Genomic DNA, 18,502 nt, shown 5'->3' with positions numbered 1-18,502 from the left:
GCGGTTGGACTCTGGTCAAGACCCATGCATCGCCACTCCCCAGCACCGAAGCCAGCAACATCAACTCGGCACCTCTCCCACTGCCCAGAACCGAAGCGGCACTGAAACCCGGAGAAGGGTGGGGGAATTGGAGGACCTGGTGATGGACATTTTGGCCCCGGAAGGTCCGTCAAGGGTGGCCCTGCCTCTCATTAAGACCATCCAGACCAATGCCAAAACCATCTGGCAGACCCCCTATGGCCAAGGGGGTAGAACGTAAATACTTTGTCTCCTCGAAGGGGTACGATTATTTGTTCATGCACCCACAGCCCTGCTCGCTCATGATTGTGGCCATGAACGAGAAGGAGAAGCACGGACAGCTAGCCCCTGTGCACAAGTCGAAGAATGTCAAGCAGCTGGACTTGTTTGGCCGCAAGGTGTACTCTACGTGTGGGCTCCAGCTACAGATTGCCAATCAACAGACACTCCTGAGCCGCTACAACTTTAACTCCTGGAACTCCATGCTGAAGTTCAATGAACTTGTGTCTCCTGAGTCCAGGGAGGAGTTTGGGGCTCTTGTTGATGAGGGCAAGACGGTGGCATGGACCTCTTACAGGCCTCACTGGACACTGCGGACTCGGCCATATGTACCTTGTTCTCCAGGATTGCCATGAGGCGCACCTCCTGGCTGAAAGCCTCTGGCCTGCCCCCTGAGATTCAGCAGACGCTGCAGAACTTGCCCTTTGATGGGGAGGGCCTGTTCGCAGAGCAGACTGACTCTAGATTACGTAGCTTTAAGGATGTGAGGGCGACCATGACGTCCCTGGGTATGCACACCCCAGCAACCCAGCAGAAGCACTTCAAGCGCCAGCAGCCGCAGCAGCACTCCTACCCTCCTCGGCTGAGGCAGGACTTTTACAGGCGGCGGGGGTGGAATGGTATGAGGAAGCCCTCCAACCCTCCATCTGGACAAGGCCAGGGCCTGACGAAACCATCGTCGGGTTCCAAGCAGGGACACCTGAGGACAGTGTACCAGATTTACCCCAAGATCCTTCCCCATCTTTTTTGAATCATTTATCCCATTTCCGCCATGCATGGTCTCAAATAACTTTGGACCGCTGGGTCCTTCACACAGTGGAAGCGGGATACTCTCTCAAATTTTGTTCCTTCCCGCCCTCCCACCCCCCTTCCCGATCCCTCTTCAGGGACCCCTCTCACAAGCAACTCCTTATTCAGGAGATTTCAGGCGCTCCTCGCCCTGGGGGTGATAGAGGAGATTCTGCGGGAATTAAGGGGCAAAGGGTTTTACTCCCATTATTTCCTAATCCCCAAGGCCAGTGGGGGCCTCTGACCCATTCAGGACCTGCGTGGCGTCAACAATTCATGGTCAAGTTGAAGTTCCACATAGTCTCCCTGGATACCATTATCCCTTTCCTGGAGACTGGTATGCCGCCCTTGACATGAAGGACACATACTTCCACATAGCAGTTCGTCCGGTGCACAGGCGCTTCCTGCGCTTTGTGGTCAATGGTGAACATTACCAGTTTACGGCCCTTCCATTCGGCCTTTCCACAGTCCCCTGGGTGTTTACTAGGTGTATGTTGGTCGTGGCTGCCTTCCTCCGTCGATGGCAGGTGCAAGTTGTGACAAAGCTCTGTCCTTGCCTCTGTGGGTCCCGCATTTCCTGGCGGATTTTGCTAGCCTCAGAGGCTCACTGTGACCCTCCACGTAACTCTTCTTTCTCTAGAGACAAGGGTCACAGTCTACTGAGCCATTTTCATCATAAGCCTGCGAGGGAGGTGAGGAGAAGTTATCCTTCCTTGCACAGTCTCTGTTGTCTCCCAGTCTCAGTGATTAAACAGGGGGCAAAGGGGGTGGGGGGGAGCCCAGGCCCACCCTCTACTCCGGGCTCCAGCCCAGGGACCCTAATAGTATCAGCTATGGTAGCTGACCTTTTAGAAACATGACATGTACAATTCCCTGGGCTACTTCCCCCACAGCAGCCCTCACTTCCTCAAGCTCCACTTCACCCTTACCTCAGGGCCTCCTTCCTTGTACCTGATATGGTGTGTACTACTCATCCTCTCCAACAACGCAACTTCTTCCCACAGCTTCTGACATGCACACCCACCTGACTGACTTGGAGGCTTTTAATTAGTTTCAGCCAGCCCCCCCGATTGACTTCAGGTGTCCCAATCAACATAGCATTCTCCCTGCCTTCTGGAAAGTTCTTAATTGAACCCAGGTGTCTTAATGGACCTGGAGCAGCTTCCATTTCACTTAACCTGGTGCCAGGGATTTGTTTAGCCTGGAGCTAATATATCTATCTCCCACTACTTTTCTATAGCCATCTGGCCTTGCTCCGTCACAAAGTGTATCCTTATCTCAATGACCGGTTGCTTCGGGACCGCACCAGAGAGCAGGTGCAGTCCCACTTCCACCTGGTCAGGTATATGTTCCAACAGCTAGGTCTCCTCCTCAGCGTAATGAAGTCGACCCTAGAACTGACCCAGAGGATGGAGTTCATCAGGGCAGTCCTGAACCCCATTCAGGCACGGGATCTCCTACTGGATTCCCGTTTTCAAGTTATCATGGGCATCATTCAGAGCCTTCAGAGTTTCCCGACCTCGACAGCAAGAGGATGTCTGAGTCTCCTCGGCCACATGTACATGACTTGGCACACCAGGCTCTGGCTGTTCAAAGCATGGCTTACTTTGATCTACCGCCCAGGGTGCAACAGCCTGAATTTGATAGTCACTGTCCTGGAGCGGGTCCTTGCCTCTCTCTGCTGGTGGCTCAACCCCCTGGTGGTATGTGAGGGAGTCCCCTTTCACAGCCCACAGCCTTCCTTGTTCCTGGTCACCGATGCATCAGCTCTGGGGTGGGGTGCTCATCTGGGAAACCTTCAGACTCACTGCACTTCAGCTCTTCCTGGTTTCTACTTGTTAGCTATTGGCAGCTGAGAGCAAGCCTAGGACTGCTTTGACCTGGGTCAGGGGCCACTTCAGGTATGTCTATGTTGCAGCTAGGAGTGAGCTTCCTGGCGTGGGCTTGAGGTCATGCACTAAAAACAGCAGTTTGGACATTGTGGCTTGGGCTGGAAATCGGGATCTCAAGCCCTCCCAGCCTCATAGGTATAAGAGCCCAAGCTCCACGCCAAGACACAATGTCCATGCTGCTACTTTTAGCATGCTAGTTCAAGACTCGCCAGGATAAGTCTGTCTGCCTAGGGTGGGAGGCTCACTTCCAGCTGCAGTGTCAACATACCCTTCGGCTCTTAGCCAGCTCCATACTAGAACCTCTCCCAGATCCAGTGCCAAGTGGAGCTCAGCAGCACCCGGCTTTCTCTCTCCTCCCCTCAATAGGGACACAGGACAATTCTCTTCCCTGGGAACAAGAGGAGAGAAAGAACAAACCACAAGTGACAGATATTAATTATGCTGCTTAATGCACAGCTGGAACATGCTCAGTTACTATCTATGATTGTTAGAGTAGTATAAAAAACTATATATGATCAAACAGAGTAGAATAAATAAGTGGATCTCCTGTTTTTGTAATTAGCAGTGAGAGAAACTATAGAAAAGTAATAATAGTTTAATTACATATAGCAATGTGGTGGTAGTTGTTTCAGTAAGATAAATATGTATTATTCTACCTTTTTCTTAGACTATTAACAGATGGGTTTGTAAGAGTTCATTGCAAGAACCTATTGGGTAAAATAAATCATTTGGTTCAGTCTGAAATGGACAATTATGTCCTTAGAAAATCTACAGAATTTTTTTTGTCGGTTTTGGGATATTCTGCTTATTTACATTGTGTAACTTTAATAGGGAGGAAGAAAGTAGGATAAAATGAAGATTACGATAATGCATATAGAATATTTTCTGTGATCAGCAGTAATTCCAGTTTCTAATAACTTCACCTTGATACTATATTCTGATAGAAAATACATGCTTGTTTTTATTTTTATTATTATTGAATCATGTCATATGTAGTGTACTCTTTGCTTTGAAACTTCTATGATAACCACATCAAGGAAGTTTCACTCCATTTACATGTGGAAAAAACCACACGTTACATCTCAATTGTTTTCTTGCTTTTCCCCAGCCCATGATCTTGGATGATTGCCAGTATGCCTTCTGCATTTAATAAGTAAAATCAGAAACACTCGGCAGACCTCCAAAATTTGGTGTTTTGCATGACTTTCTTTTATTTGTGATCTTATTTCTTCTTTTTATAATCTGGCTAAGATGATGGTGTAATAATTTTCCAATATAATGGTAAAATAAAGAAATAATATTTGACAGATATAGAAGTATGGCTTTAGTTCACATTTTTATAATGCCATCAGAAATACAGGAGTGTTGATCAAAAGTTATATTTTCCTACTTTTAATTGCATGGATTTGTAAATATTGAGGAAATAGTTAAGTCCTGCATTTTATGCCATAGCATATTGTAACTATTTTATTTTTTTACTGAAGGAGATTTATATTTCCATCCAAAAAAGTGGTTGGGTTTATTCATTCAGTATGGACTTTGCTCATAAATCTATTTAAAACAATGGTTGCTTTGTGTTAGCTGTCTTTGAATGTTGTGTGCCTTCAAGTTTATTATTGCAATAGAAAATGTGTAAAGAAATCTAATGACTGTTGGTTTTCAGATTGACACATTACCTGTTAACTTGTTTAAACCAGAGGTTCCCCATACTGTGGTCCCCAGGGCATTTGGTGGTTATGCACAGGATGCTTGCTGGTCACATGATTGTAGATCTCTTCCTTATTTCCCACTGCTAAATTGCTTTAGTAGGCAACTGAAAAACTATTAAATTCATTCCTAACTCTATTCCATGTAAGTAGTTTCGGTAGTAGCCACATGGACATTCTGTTGTCACAGTGGGAGGGAAGGTGAACTGTGGGATTAAGAGGGAAGGTGTTCACAGGACAGTCTCTGTAGAGATGCCATCCACACATTTAAAAAAATCCTGTTCTAGGTAATCCTCTACCATAGTTAACTATTAGAAAATAAATTCACTTCTTGCACCTGAAGTATTTAATTTTCTTGTTGCAGACCTGAGTTAATACATCCAAGATTTTACATTTGTTTCATGATTCAACAATATCTATTCTAAACAATTTAGTGAATACTGAAACATCATGACATTGTTGAGAGTTATTAGTAATCTTTTCAAGGGCAGGTCCAGGATTCAGTTTTGGTCTGATCCCACAAACATTTACCACTGGGTGTAGTATCTATTACAGTGAATAATCTGGTTGAAGTTTCTAAATAGACAATGGTACGCTTGTTACCATTGGTACTAGTTCCACTGAAGTCAGTCAAACTGCTCACAGAAATCAGTACAACCTCAGAGTCACAAACTGACCAGTCAACCACACGCCTCATTTGGAACCAGAAAGATGCAATCAGACAGCAGCAGAGACAAAAAAAAAAAAAAAAAAGCAAATACAGTGCAGTACTGTGTTAAATGTAAACTACTAAAAAAATAAATGGAAAGTTCAAAAAGATTTGACAACGTAAGGAAACTGTTTCTGTGCTTATTTCATTTAAATTAAGATGATTAAAAGCACCATTTTCCTTCTGCATAGTAAAGTTTCAAAGCTGTATTAAGTCAATGTTCTATTGTCCACTTTTGAAAGAACAAAGTTTTGTTCAGAGTTACCAACATTTCAGAGTTCCAAACAACCTTCATTCTCCAGGTGTTCGTAACGCTGAGGTTCTACTGTATGTTCAGTAGAATTTCAGAAATGGGCCCTTCACTAGTACTGATGAGAATTTTAATGGGGTGTTAAGAAGAAAGCTTTCATTGAGACTGCAGACATTTTATCTGTTCAAATCTTTAAGCAGAATGTGAACTTAGTAAAAAATACTCTTTTGCTCTGCATTAGCATGAAGGCTCTCTTTAAGATATCACACACATGCTCAATAATGTCCTAACCTTCCGACATTCTTTGATTGCATAAGAAATATGTTCTTTGATGTAGCTTTTCCACACCTGGCCGTTATAATCTGAGTACAGTACAATATCAAAGCAATTGCAAGTATGTACTGTACATTGCTGCTCTCCCCAAGAATAGTATAGCAGACAAGTGATGGTATGTAGTGTCCTTAATTCTAGAGAAAGATTCCTGCTTCCTCTGCTATCATTTTGTGCTTAAGTCAAATGAAAAAATAATTTCACTGGGTGGTTGTATTTTCAAGATGCTATTCTGCCCCACTTAACACTTCTGCATATACTAATCCACATACACAGATCTGGAAAGGACTCTTATACCATTTGATAATGTTTATGATGCTCCCACACAACACAAAGACACTTCTATAACCCTTCAACCGCTAATTTTATAATGTAGATAATAAGAATAATCAATAAAATGAATATTAATATGAAGATGTCATTTTACTGGCAGTTCCCAAGGATGGCCTCAAAAGCCAAGCTGCATTTGAAGAAATGAGGGCAAATTACATCAAAGAACTAAGGAAAATGGTAACTAAATGTCCAAGTAACTCTGGACAAAGCTGGCAACGATTCTACCAACTGACTAAGCTTCTGGACTCCATGCACGATGTAAGTATAATCTATTAGGGAGCTTATAGCACATAGGGTGGCATCTTTAAGAAGGATTAAAGAAAAAATCTCTCCCTTAAGGTAAACTAATAATTTTTCATTACACTAACCAGCAGGGAAGCAATAGGTAATCAGTTTTTAAAGAGTCTGTTAGAAGTTTCTGGACAAATTTAGGGGAAAATTGCACATAAAATTAGAAAATAAAAACCTTTAACGGATTTTGATACTTTTATTCATGTGAATAGTACCTCACACCACAAATAGTCATGCTGAACTCAGCAGAACTATTCATTGAGTCAGGTGTTACCCCATATGAGTAAAAGTACTGGAATCTGGCCCTAAACCAGCAGATGAATGGTGTAAACAATTTTTTTTCAGAGAACAAGATTAGTGAAATATGCTGTGTGATGTTAAAACTTAAGGCACGCCCATGAGTCAGTTCAACCACAAGGTGTTGGATTAGAGTTTCACACTTTTTGTAATTTAAGAATTGGTTTGTTAATAAAATGTTTACTTCACTGTTGAACAAATATGTGACCCGTTACAACTGCTAATCTCATAACTCAGTCTTTCTAAAACATTTGTTAATGGTTTAGGGTCAACTTGGGTCCCTTGAAGTTTTGCTGAGCTTCCAAATCCAGCATTAATTGAATTTTAATTATTTCTATCCTTTCATTTTGTTTCAAAGGCATTTTGTGATGTAGAGGCTTACCTTGTAACCACCAGTTACAAGAGGCATACCATACCTATTGTCAAGGCTATCAGTAAACACTGTTTAAACTGTATAGCAAAAGAAAGAAAACTCCCTCACTCTATCCTGATGTGGCCAAAAAAATATTTTTTTTTGCTGTGAGCTGCATGTAGAATGTTGGGCCCTAATTGTAGAAGCTGCATATAAATGTCTCTCTTTTGTACTTGTCTTAGTTTTCATTTTTGTGGACTTAGTACAGTGCAGTTTAGGTCAAATCTGTAAGAGCGCCTGAGGTCTGTTTTACAGAATGTACATATGGAATTATTTTTCAAATATTATTCTGTTGTTTATTAAATCATTTAAAATCTCAGTAGGAGGAAAAGGACATTATTAGTACTGCAGTAATAGCTCATTCTTTAGAGATCCATTTTCTTTTATATTGTGCCAATGAAGGATGTTTTACTGTTTGGTTTGAAGGAATGGGTTGGGTGAGGAAAGAAAGTCATTTGCAAGTTATTCACGTATGAATCTCCATAGCAGTTGATACAGTCCTCTCATGCCCCTGCTTTTGTAATATTTTTCATACATTTCATTGAAAGATAATTGTCTTCTGAAATATAGAATTTGTGTTTTATTTGGTAATTCTTTTGTACTTTTTTTAAAAAGGAAAATTGTGTGGATGGGAAGTGATAGCTGACAGAATTCCAAACTTTAATACAGTATTCTACAGTAATTACCCAAAACACTGCATTAGTATTATAACCTATAGTGTTTTGATCAATCACTTCAGGATGCTGTGGTATTTTACTTAATTTTTAGTAAGGATCAGAACTGATGATGCCATTTTTATTATATTACATTTTATTTTAGTATAAGCAAGTTAATAAGGGATTTTTAAAGAAGGTCTTGCCGTCAGCATTCTCTTTAAAACAGCCAGTTGTCTGCACAACACTGCTATTTTGTGTGACTTACCAGACAAGCACTTGTTTATTTTTCTCCTTACAATTTACTTTTTACTTGTATTGTCTTAGATTGTTCCCAAGGATGTGTGTTAAGAAGACTAATCTCAATATCAAAATTGGGCAAATGTTAAATTAATTTAGACAAAGCAGATCAGAATAATTTTACAGTAATGTTGACAAGAGATGAGAAGCGCTCTTTTCCCCTGTAGAGTGGAATTTCTCAGCTTTTATCATGGAAATGAAGGTGCAATTATTTTTTTGCTAAAATCCTCAGTACAGGTCAATACTTTTCAACTGTCACCAATATAATTTTAACTTCATTCCATGTAATTGTAAAGGATCAAAATATACTTAGTCCTGTGAATTCTCTAACCACAGCTGAAATCCCATGTTTGTATCCCTGCTGCAGATACAGCATTGGCATTTGCAGCACAAGCCTGAAGGGAGCTCTCTAGAATTCATGCTTATTCAGTCCTGCTGCTGCCTCTAGCTTTTTCATTAGAGGAAGGCAGCATATCATCATTTGTGGAGTTTACTTTACCCTGGTATAGTGCCACACAATCATATAGTTTGTTTGTATCTTAAGACTTCCTTTTATTAACCTCGTTCTTAAATATTCTTTTTTTAAGGACTATATAAAATTTGAATACTGAATGATACTGTATTTGGCTTAAATAATATGAATAGCATATAACCAATGAGATGGTTTTATACTGCTCAGTGCTTTCAGCCTTTCATCCACATGGTGAGCATATGTGCAGACAAAAAAGTGCTGAGATGAGGGGGGAAAAAATTTCATGAAGAGCAGGTAGGCAGTAAAGTATTTGAAAATATCAGCAACTTTAAGCATTGGCTCATAAAACCTTCAAGCACTAAAACAAAACTGAAGAACAAAACCATTCCTGAATGGCTCAGGTGAAGATATATGCATCAGATAGCTGAAATACACAAACACAAACATACACACTCACAGTTTTATCAGTGTTGTGGGAACCAACATAGTTAATCCTCATTTCAGGGATTTTCTTTTTAACAATTGTGACTGTCATAAGCAAATTTCTAATGATTTCATTAAACAGCATTGTTTGTTCAGAACCATAATGCAGTGAGGCTAGTTGATTCCACTTCCTAACCAAATTAGTAAGGCTCATACCAGGAATGACCAAGGATATTTGAGAGAGAGAGACAGTTCTTATTTGTAGGTGAACCACTCTGTTTGATCAGACAACTAGCATGCTGGAATATAATAAACATTTACATTACACATGCTATCAAAATTTTCATTTGGATTTTCAACATCTCCTGGAGCAAGTTTGCTTTGGGGGCAAGGCTTGTATCTTGACAATCTTTGTTTCATATAAGGAGTTTAATGTATGTTTCAGCAGTTCTCAGAACAAAAGTTGAGTTAAGTTTCAATCTGATTGATATTTAAAGAGACTTTCAGTTCTAAGCGCTTTTGTTTCAATGCAGCGTCATTAAACCCTAACATGAACCTACCCTTTGGCATGGCATGATGAGTCTTGCATTGTTGTTTGCTTGTTGATATTTTCAGCCTGATAAAAATAAACTCTTTAAGGACCATGCTGCTGAATCATTAATATTTATGGTTCCTGATGGGAGTACTGTACACCTGAAGTGGATCTTCCCATACGGTCAGAACAAAGATTTTACTTCTCTGAAAAAAGCTGATCTTGGTGGTACAATACAGTGTGTCATGAATTCACAGGAGAATTACTTTACATGAAAACACTGAGGCTTTGTATTTGTCCCTGATATTGTAACTAATATTAGGGAGAAATTACTCATTCTGTGCTGTTGCCCAAACTCTGCCTTAAATTTTTTGAATTTGTTAATTTTCTAGTTAAGTTGATTATGGAAAATCATGGTTTCCATAGATGAAGTCTTAATCATAATGATACTGTAGGTAAACGTTGAGAGGAGTCAAGGAGTGACTGTAAAATTTCCTGCCATAGACACAGATTGCGAGGGATTTCTAAGTGAAAGCACTGGCTCATCTTGCCAGTGTAGGGAAAGGGCTCAGCGTGGTAACATGCACCTTTGCAGCCAAAAGCAGTTTTTGTTACTCCTGGGTGTACAAGGTTATGGCAAAAATCCTAAGGCTGAAATCTGGGTGACTATTCGCCATGAAAATGCCACACTGGCTTGCGGTCCACTATTAACTGTGTGGTCTTTGGTGATGGAATGATGTTCATTTCTCTGAATTTGAAGAGTAATATAGGTGAAAGTTTCATAGAAAAAACAAATAATGACAAATTGAAGTTTGGTTAATATGGAATTAATCTTTTGAATTTCACAGATCTTAAATATAAAGTGCAAATGCAAAGACTGGTTATTGAGACAGTAATCGTTACATAAAGATGCAGGAATTTTAATAAGCCTACTTTAGTCTTAAAAATGTTTAAATGCAGTGTGTTTTTTGTGAAACACATTGCCTGTTCATGAATTAGGTAGAAATGACAATTTTTCATTAATGATTGATGCACTAAACTGAGAATCTCTGTCCAAGTATATTATCAAAAAGCCAGCATACTTAGTTCATTATGTGGATAGCAACTTTTCATGGCTTACTGTGGTTTAGGTGACATTGAAGTAAATATTATGAATTCTGTCTTTATAATAAAATATACAATGTAGGCACCACCACCTGGGATTTATTTATTTAGGGGTGCTTATGGAGCGAGGTTTATTACTCCAAGATACAAAGCCACATTTTATTGCATTCTATCAAAGTGAGCTAAACAACTTAATATAATTGGTAGGAGTGATCTATTGTTTTTTTCCTCTGGCAAGAGTGTGACTAATAAGAATATTGAAGGAAGTAAAATTTATTAATTCTATATACTCGCATTTAAGCAAGCAAAATCTGAACATCCAAGTAACTCTTTAGTAATTTAAGTTTGTTTTTTTTAACAATTAATGGTTGTAAAAATAAATAATATCTGTCCAAGATCTCACTGTTTTCTGTTTGTGAAATCAGTGGTGTCTTCATTCACACTGCTTAATTACACTGTTGCCGTTCACATAGCTCTAGTAGAGGTGGTATCAGCACTTCCATTATAAACTCCTGCTTTCCATATTTGCAAGGACAATTGTGAAAATATTGAAAATAGAATTAGAGAAAGTGCGTACTTCTGTATACAGTAACATTCTGATACATTTCAAACCTCAACTCTGTCATTAGATTTTCTTTGTACAGCAATCTTCTAATTATCCCTTTATCTTTGAGCCCTACTTTCTTCTTTTCCATTGTGTCATTTTGCGTTGTGTGTTTCATATATACAATAGACTTTATTCACAAGGAGGAGGAGCCATGACCCAGGGAAGCCTAAACACAAGTAGAAATTAAATAAATCCAACTCAGGAAAAAATCAGGATAAAAAAAAATGATACCCACTTACAAGAAAAAGCCTAATAGCCTGAAAATGCATCTGGTGAGAAGCACTTCCCACATGATACATACAGTGTGGAGTGTATTGAAAATTCAGGTATTTTCAAGCCTCCTGGTGGTAGACATCATTTTGCTGAAAAGTGACTGAGCCAGCTAATAGCTACTTAGATTAGTTAGTTTGCATCCAGCTTTCTGGAAAGAACTGTGAACATTACACACTTTGCTTAACTCATGGCACATTCTATTCAGATCCTTATCCTGTGTTCATCTGTGTGGTATTTGAACGTTCTGCATTAACAAAGGGAGGGGCCCTCCATGTGGAAGGAAAGATTCAACTATCTCCATGGCACTTCCCCTCCATCCCTACCCAGCAACCTCTCCACACTGTCCATAGAGGGAGAGATGATGTGGAAAAAGGAAACACCTAGTATTATTTCCCTCCTAGCCCCACAGAATTTAGCTGGAAAAGTAACACAGTTCCAAGTTGTATTATATTTTCTCACACACACACACGCACACTCTCTCTCTCTCCCCCCCCTTCTCCCCCCACAAAGTGAGTGAAAACAGTTCCAAGTTGTATTATTTTCTCTTTCACACACACACACACACACACACTCTCTCTCTCTCTCTCTCTCTCCTCCACCCAACGAAGTGAGTGAAAATTCTGATTTAGTAATATTTTACACCCCCTTGGCATAAGTGATTAAACAAGAGAAAATGAGATTCAGACCACTGATCTAATACCTGTCAAATAGGCTAAAATCAGCCCAGTGTAAATAGGTAAAGCCTGTTGAAGGAATCAGGGCTCGCAAATTACATGCACACTCTTAAGTCTTTCCACTTGTGTGTATGTATGCTATAGAGTCTTTAATTGTATGATCACGTATTCTCTCACATTATATAATATAATACACCTTTTTTTCTTACAAACTTGTTGGTAAGAATATAAATAAGTGGTGCAAGATGCTCAAAAATGATGTAGGGCTCTGCAGGATTATTCCCTCATGTTGTTTTACTGGGGTCTGCATGGCTTAAGTAGATATATACAATAATGAAAATGTGTGTATCAACATATATATAATTTACACAATATGTTATAGTATTTGAGTACATTTCTGATCATGTAATTAAAATCTGTATCATAATGCAAGCACATATGGGAGTAGAATTAAGTCGTGCATAACTTTTAGTCATTTGTAACTTTAAAGTTGCTCTAACAAACAAGTTTTTTTAAGTAGAATATTCTGTAGCTTTTAGTCAATGGAGCAGCACATAAAGCAATGAAGATAGGTGAATGTACAAAGCCAGATGTGCCTGGCCCTGGGGAACAATGATTTAATGAACTGCAGTGGGAAAATGTGCTAAGATTCAGGGCTCTTGTTTGCTGGCAAACACAAGGTGCCCAAATCTATTCTGTGATTTTATCCACACCATTCTGACTTTGAAAAGTGATGTCAGTTAGTCCAAGGCAGAAATCATAGATGACTTAACATACTGTAAGACTTTAGGAGATAGTTAGACAGTTGCTATTTTTGAAATGCCTGGTTTTTTTCTAATATTACTTCTAGAACCCAGTATTTGTTTGTAAGAAGGGCATGCACAATTTAATAAATTGTATCTTTAGCTTTCTAGTTGCCCTCCAGCCCATCTCTTCTATAGCAAAGAGAAATTGCAGTGTGTGATTTTCTGTCATAGAATTGCAAAAGACGGAGAAAAATATCCCATTTTAAAATGTCTGAAGGACAGAGCTAATACATTACAAGAAGGGGCCACAGCATTCATATACGCAGGTATAGACCAGAATGAAGAATCTAATCTGCAATGAAGAAAAATCTGTGTGAAAAAGGAAGTTTAAGAGACAGACAGACTAGTGTCGTCAGCGCTTTGAGATATACTATATTTTTTCATGGCCAAAATAATAAAGACAGCTGTCTGCCTTTTGGCATCCCGACTTAAATTGCTCTTATTTTAAATGTTCAAGGGGGCCATGTTATATTGGGATTTCAAAATGGAAGCCACTCTTTGAGGGATCTATGCTAAGGTTATCTCCATGCTTGCCCTCACTGGTCAGAGTTGGCTGAAGTATTGTGATCATTATGAAATACAAGTTGTAAGATGCAACATTCACCTAGATAACCATGTGGAAAATTGTAGTTGCAGTTTTATAGAAAATACACCTTTGTCCTTAATCAGTTTAGGGCTGTTCTGAAATTTTCATGTATAAAACTCTCAATCCATTCCCCACCCCCGGAGCATGGCCTTAATAGTAAAATATATTTATATAATGAAAGGTGTAACCCATCAAAATGGGAAGGCAGTTGCGAATGATTCTGTGATAAGATTGGAAAAATAAATATTTACTTCTCTGAATTCTGTCTTTGCAGTAGTGAGCTGGATGAAGTAAACTGATGGACAGTGACATGGATAAAAGTAGATGCATTTAAATGTTACAGCTTTATCAGTTAGCACATGCATATGAATACTGCAGACCCTATGTCAGTTCAGTAATATGCACAGGGCCTAAGCGTTTACTCCTTATCAGGCAAAACTTATCAATTTCAATTGAAGTTCTGGATTGGGCCCCCTGCGTAGCTCAGTAAAATTAATCAGATTACTTGATGTACTGAATCTCTGATCACCTGGAAAGTAAGATGCAAAAAATATGGGTAGATCTTCCTGAAAATTTTCCTTGGGGCTGAGGAAGAGAGTAGAGGGCTTGGTTTTCATAGACACTGAGCATCCAAAACTTGAATGCAGGTTAATGAGCCCTTGGTGAAATCAAAGAAAAGTGCAGCTACTCAGAACCTCTGCTAGTCAAACTTATGGTATCTTGGTTTCACTCCATTCCCCATTTGATTTTGACTGCATGGGTGAAGCAGTTCTGATTATCTATTTTTTTCCTGAAAAGGAGTTCTCAGTAGAGCTGATGTTTCTTGGTACTATTCCAAGGTACTGTTATTGTCTACTTGTGGGCACAATTCATTTTAAACATTTTGTAATAATCCTGTGTGCTTTTTTGCATTTCAGCTTGTTAGTGACTTGTTAGAATTCTGTTTCTACACCTTCCGAGAGTCTCAGGCACTGAAAGTGGAGTTTCCAGCCATGCTGGTGGAAATCATCAGTGACCAGTTACCAAAGGTGGAGTCTGGAAATGCCAAGCCCCTGTACTTTCACAGGAAGTGATGGAAAATGTCTTAATAGAAGAACTTTGCCTTAAGTTTCCTTGTGTTATTCCACACCCATGAAGGACCCAAGAAACCACATTTTAAACGTGCTATTTACACTTGTTCAGCAGCCTCTGACTAGTCTCAAATCATGTGAAGGGTTTGGAAAACAATTGATCTGGATTTGGCAAGACCTAGATGTTTGAAAATTACCCCCTTACTCCAAACACTTAGAAAATGTTCCTGTTCCTCTGGATGAAAAGCCATATCTAGTCAATAAGTCTTTGATTTTGATATTTTAACAGATGGGAGTTTTAAATATGCCATGTAGTTTCTGGTATTGTTTGCTTGTTTTAAAAGGGTTCAAGGACTAATACAAACTTTTTAAAGCTTACCCCTTGGTTTGCACATAAAACGTAAAGTCAATATGGGGCATTAATATTCCTTTCTTGTAAAAATATATACAAAAACCCCCTAAAGTGTAAAGTAATAACAGAACATTTGGTGTGGAATACTCGTTATTCTCACCTGCGGCATTTGTTATCCTATGTTATCCATCATAGGTGATACACACTGTGTTAAGTGTCCATTTACTATTTAATTAAAAAGGATAAGATGTTAAAACAAATGCCTCAGTTTCAGTTTATAGTATCTATTGTGCTGGCTTTACAAATAATTTTTCGCAGTCTTTTGCTGTACTGTACATTGCTGTATGTATAAATTGTGAAGGACCTGAAATAAGGTGTAAGGAGCTTTTGTAAATGAGAAAAAAATCTTTAATGGTTACTAGGATGAATGGGAAAGTATTTTTGAAAGAATTCTATTTTGCTGGAGACTATTTAAGTACTATCTTTGTCTAAACAAACAAGGTAATTTTTTTTGTAAAGTGAAATGTTCTGCATGCATAATGAACCGTTTACAGTGTATTTAAGAAAGGGAAAGCTGTGCCTTTTTTAGCATCATATCTAATTTACCATTTTATCTGTTGTAAATAACCACACAACCTTTTTCAGTTGTATTTAAGCCTATTTTTCGGTACATTTTTCTCCGTTTTTGTCTACTGCTTGCAAGTATATGTGACTTCAGGTCATTTTAGGAATACTGCTTCATATTTCTGTAGGAAACTACACTATGTTGTGTTTGCAGCTTTATGGTGGTTTCATTTAACAAGACATTACAGTCTCTCAAAAGCTTTTGCCAGCTTTATGATGTGGTGAGTTTCTGCCCTCTACTCTAGATTACTCAAGGAGATAAAAGCAAATCATAGGATGTTAAATGATTTTTTTTTCCTTTTTCAAAATTAAAGTTTTCCAAATTCTTTGTTATTCCTTTTAATATTGAATGCACGTAACCTTAAAGGTCCAGTTGTCACCTCTGATTTAGGAGCGTGAATTCCAATTATGGTTAAGGGAACATACAGATCATTACAGTAAGTATACTGTATATATTTTGATTGGGAAGGATGAATGTACGGTGCTGATACTGGCAGATTATCTTGGTGGGGTTTTTAGTTATAAATTCAAAACATTAATGTAAAAATGTAAGCAGACCTACATCTAAACAGATACTTTCACTGTGAACATTTCAATCTTAGTTATCAATTTTTGTCTCAAAACCATGTCCTCTGGTGTAAGGAAGGCTATGAAGATGCACCTTTCATGGGATGACTTTCACAATTTGTAAATAAATACAAAATTCTGGAGTAGAATAGAGACCAGATTAACTTTTCTGAACATCATTGTTACTATTATATATACTAATTTGAATAGAATAATTTTTCAGAGAGTCATGATTCCTAAATTGTCTGTCTGGGCAACATTTTTGAGCTACAGCTGTCCCTTGACCGGTCAGAATGTAGCATTCTTATAAATGGTAATCTAATAAACTCACCCACTCTTTCTGATTCAAAACTCCGAGGTGTGCTTCTTGCAAGACAGAGTCAACACTGCTTGTCTTTTTAAATGACACCTGCCTTATGCAATGGGTAATCTGTAGAGGCTGTATTCAGAGAGGGAGATCTTATATATAAATGTATACATACATATATTATTTGCAATTTTGGAAGTCTAATTCATAAAATACAATCAACTGACCTGCACAGCAATATGAAAGCCACATGTCCAACATGATAAATACACAGCATGCAGAATGGTTGTTTACAGTAATGACACGGTCAGATATCCTTTACTTTTTTTTCCTCTTTAAATACTGACAATGGAATTTCAAAATAGCCAGGTTTGGGGTGAATACAGTCTGCAGCAGCTTTTTATATTAACAAAGTTACTAGCTCCTTTTCTATCTTTGCTTGGTTAAAATAGCAAAGCCATATTCTAAACTTCACCGTTAAATGCCTGTCCCAGTACAAATTGTTGTCTGTTTGCTCTTTTTTTGTACCTTATTGCTTTTAATCTTGGTTTGGTACAATTCATAATTCACAGAAACTTCATATAATTACAAACACACTAAATTAGTTTTAAAAAGCAATTTATATCTTTATGCAAAAACGTATGTCTGTCTTTGCAAACAACTGTAAGAAGATTACAATAAATCCTTTACTTTAATCACCTGTTGTTTATGAAACCATTCATTGATTTTTTTTGCTAGAAATCATTCAATAGATATAATTGGATAGAGATGTTTTAAGAGAGAGTATTCTCTTCTCCAGAATACTTAAGTAGAATAGCCATCTCACATTAACTAACCAAATCTACAGCATAAAATACTGTTTTTAGCTACAACAAAGAAATGAAAGTATTTTGAACTTGTTTAGAATGAAATAGGCATTTGTCTCCTGCAAAATATAAGACAAACTCAATGAAATTTCAAAATGTCTGTTTTAAAAGTGGGCTTATGCCGATTGCATTGAATAATTTTGTTGCAAGGAAAGAATGGGGATGGACAGCAAGAACATTGCATACACGTTTTAAAATGTAAAATAGTTTTAATGTACTGCAGCAGGTATTTCAGGAATACTAGATCGCATTGTGCAAATATTCAGTTGCACAAAATAAACTAGAAAGGCTAAAGTTTGCAATATCAAATTCTTATTAAAAAGATACTTTACAATCAAGCTAATTCATAGGGTTGTGTTTTCACTGACGTATAAACATATATGAATTTAAAACAATCTACAATTAATGCACTTTTAATTGTTAAAGATTTGACTTTCTTTTTGTAGAGCAATGTTTTCAGCTGGAGGTCAATGACTTGATAAAATAGACAGCAGTTCTGAGGTCAGTGGAATGTTTAAGAATTCTTGGAGTTTAAATAGATTTTTGGATGAAAAATAAAAACAGTCAGCACTCTGATGTAAACAGTAAAATCTATGCATAATGATGCATTTATAATTAGGGGTTTGCTTCTGTATGGTTAAAGCTTTTTAAATAAATAGAAAATATTGTTTGGTCTTTGTTAATGTCTGCAAGTACACTTTTTTAATATAAATTGTACAAATATACATGGATTAAAATGGTTTGATTGCAAGTATTCCTTGCACTTTAATCTTCACTAGCGGATGGTGCATTGATTTCCTTGGAAACAAGCCTGTGTTTACTTCCAAACAATCTATTTAGACAACATGAAATTAATTGCAGTGTTACATAATTGTTGTCATTCTTCATGCATATTGAAATCTATTTTTTACAAGCCTCTTTATAAAGGTGGGTTCTGGTGGTGCTAACATCCACACACTGCCTGTTGAGAGGGCAGGTGC

At 38.1% G+C, this 18,502-nt stretch overlaps 1 protein-coding gene across 9 annotated transcripts in view; it reads left to right on the top strand.

The window, feature by feature from the left end:
* The window catches only part of NR3C2 (nuclear receptor subfamily 3 group C member 2), a 288,833-nt gene extending 270,536 nt beyond the window's left edge, over positions 1–18,297 (top strand). For all 9 annotated transcript variants that reach the window (XM_043513087.1, XM_043513089.1, XM_043513088.1 and 6 more), the window contains 2 exons: positions 6,407–6,564; positions 14,654–18,297. In XM_043513087.1, coding sequence (XP_043369022.1) covers positions 6,407–6,564; positions 14,654–14,809 — 314 coding nt within the window. In that variant the 3' untranslated portion in view covers positions 14,810–18,297. The remainder of the gene's footprint in view (positions 1–6,406; positions 6,565–14,653) is intronic.
* The last annotated feature ends 205 nt before the right edge of the window (positions 18,298–18,502 follow it).

The sequence above is a fragment of the Dermochelys coriacea genome, chromosome 4 (assembly GCF_009764565.3).
Source record: "Dermochelys coriacea isolate rDerCor1 chromosome 4, rDerCor1.pri.v4, whole genome shotgun sequence".
Classification (NCBI taxonomy): Eukaryota; Metazoa; Chordata; order Testudines; family Dermochelyidae; genus Dermochelys; species Dermochelys coriacea.
Note: the sequence above shows the minus strand (reverse complement) of the source record. Positions and strands in the feature narration are given on the sequence as shown.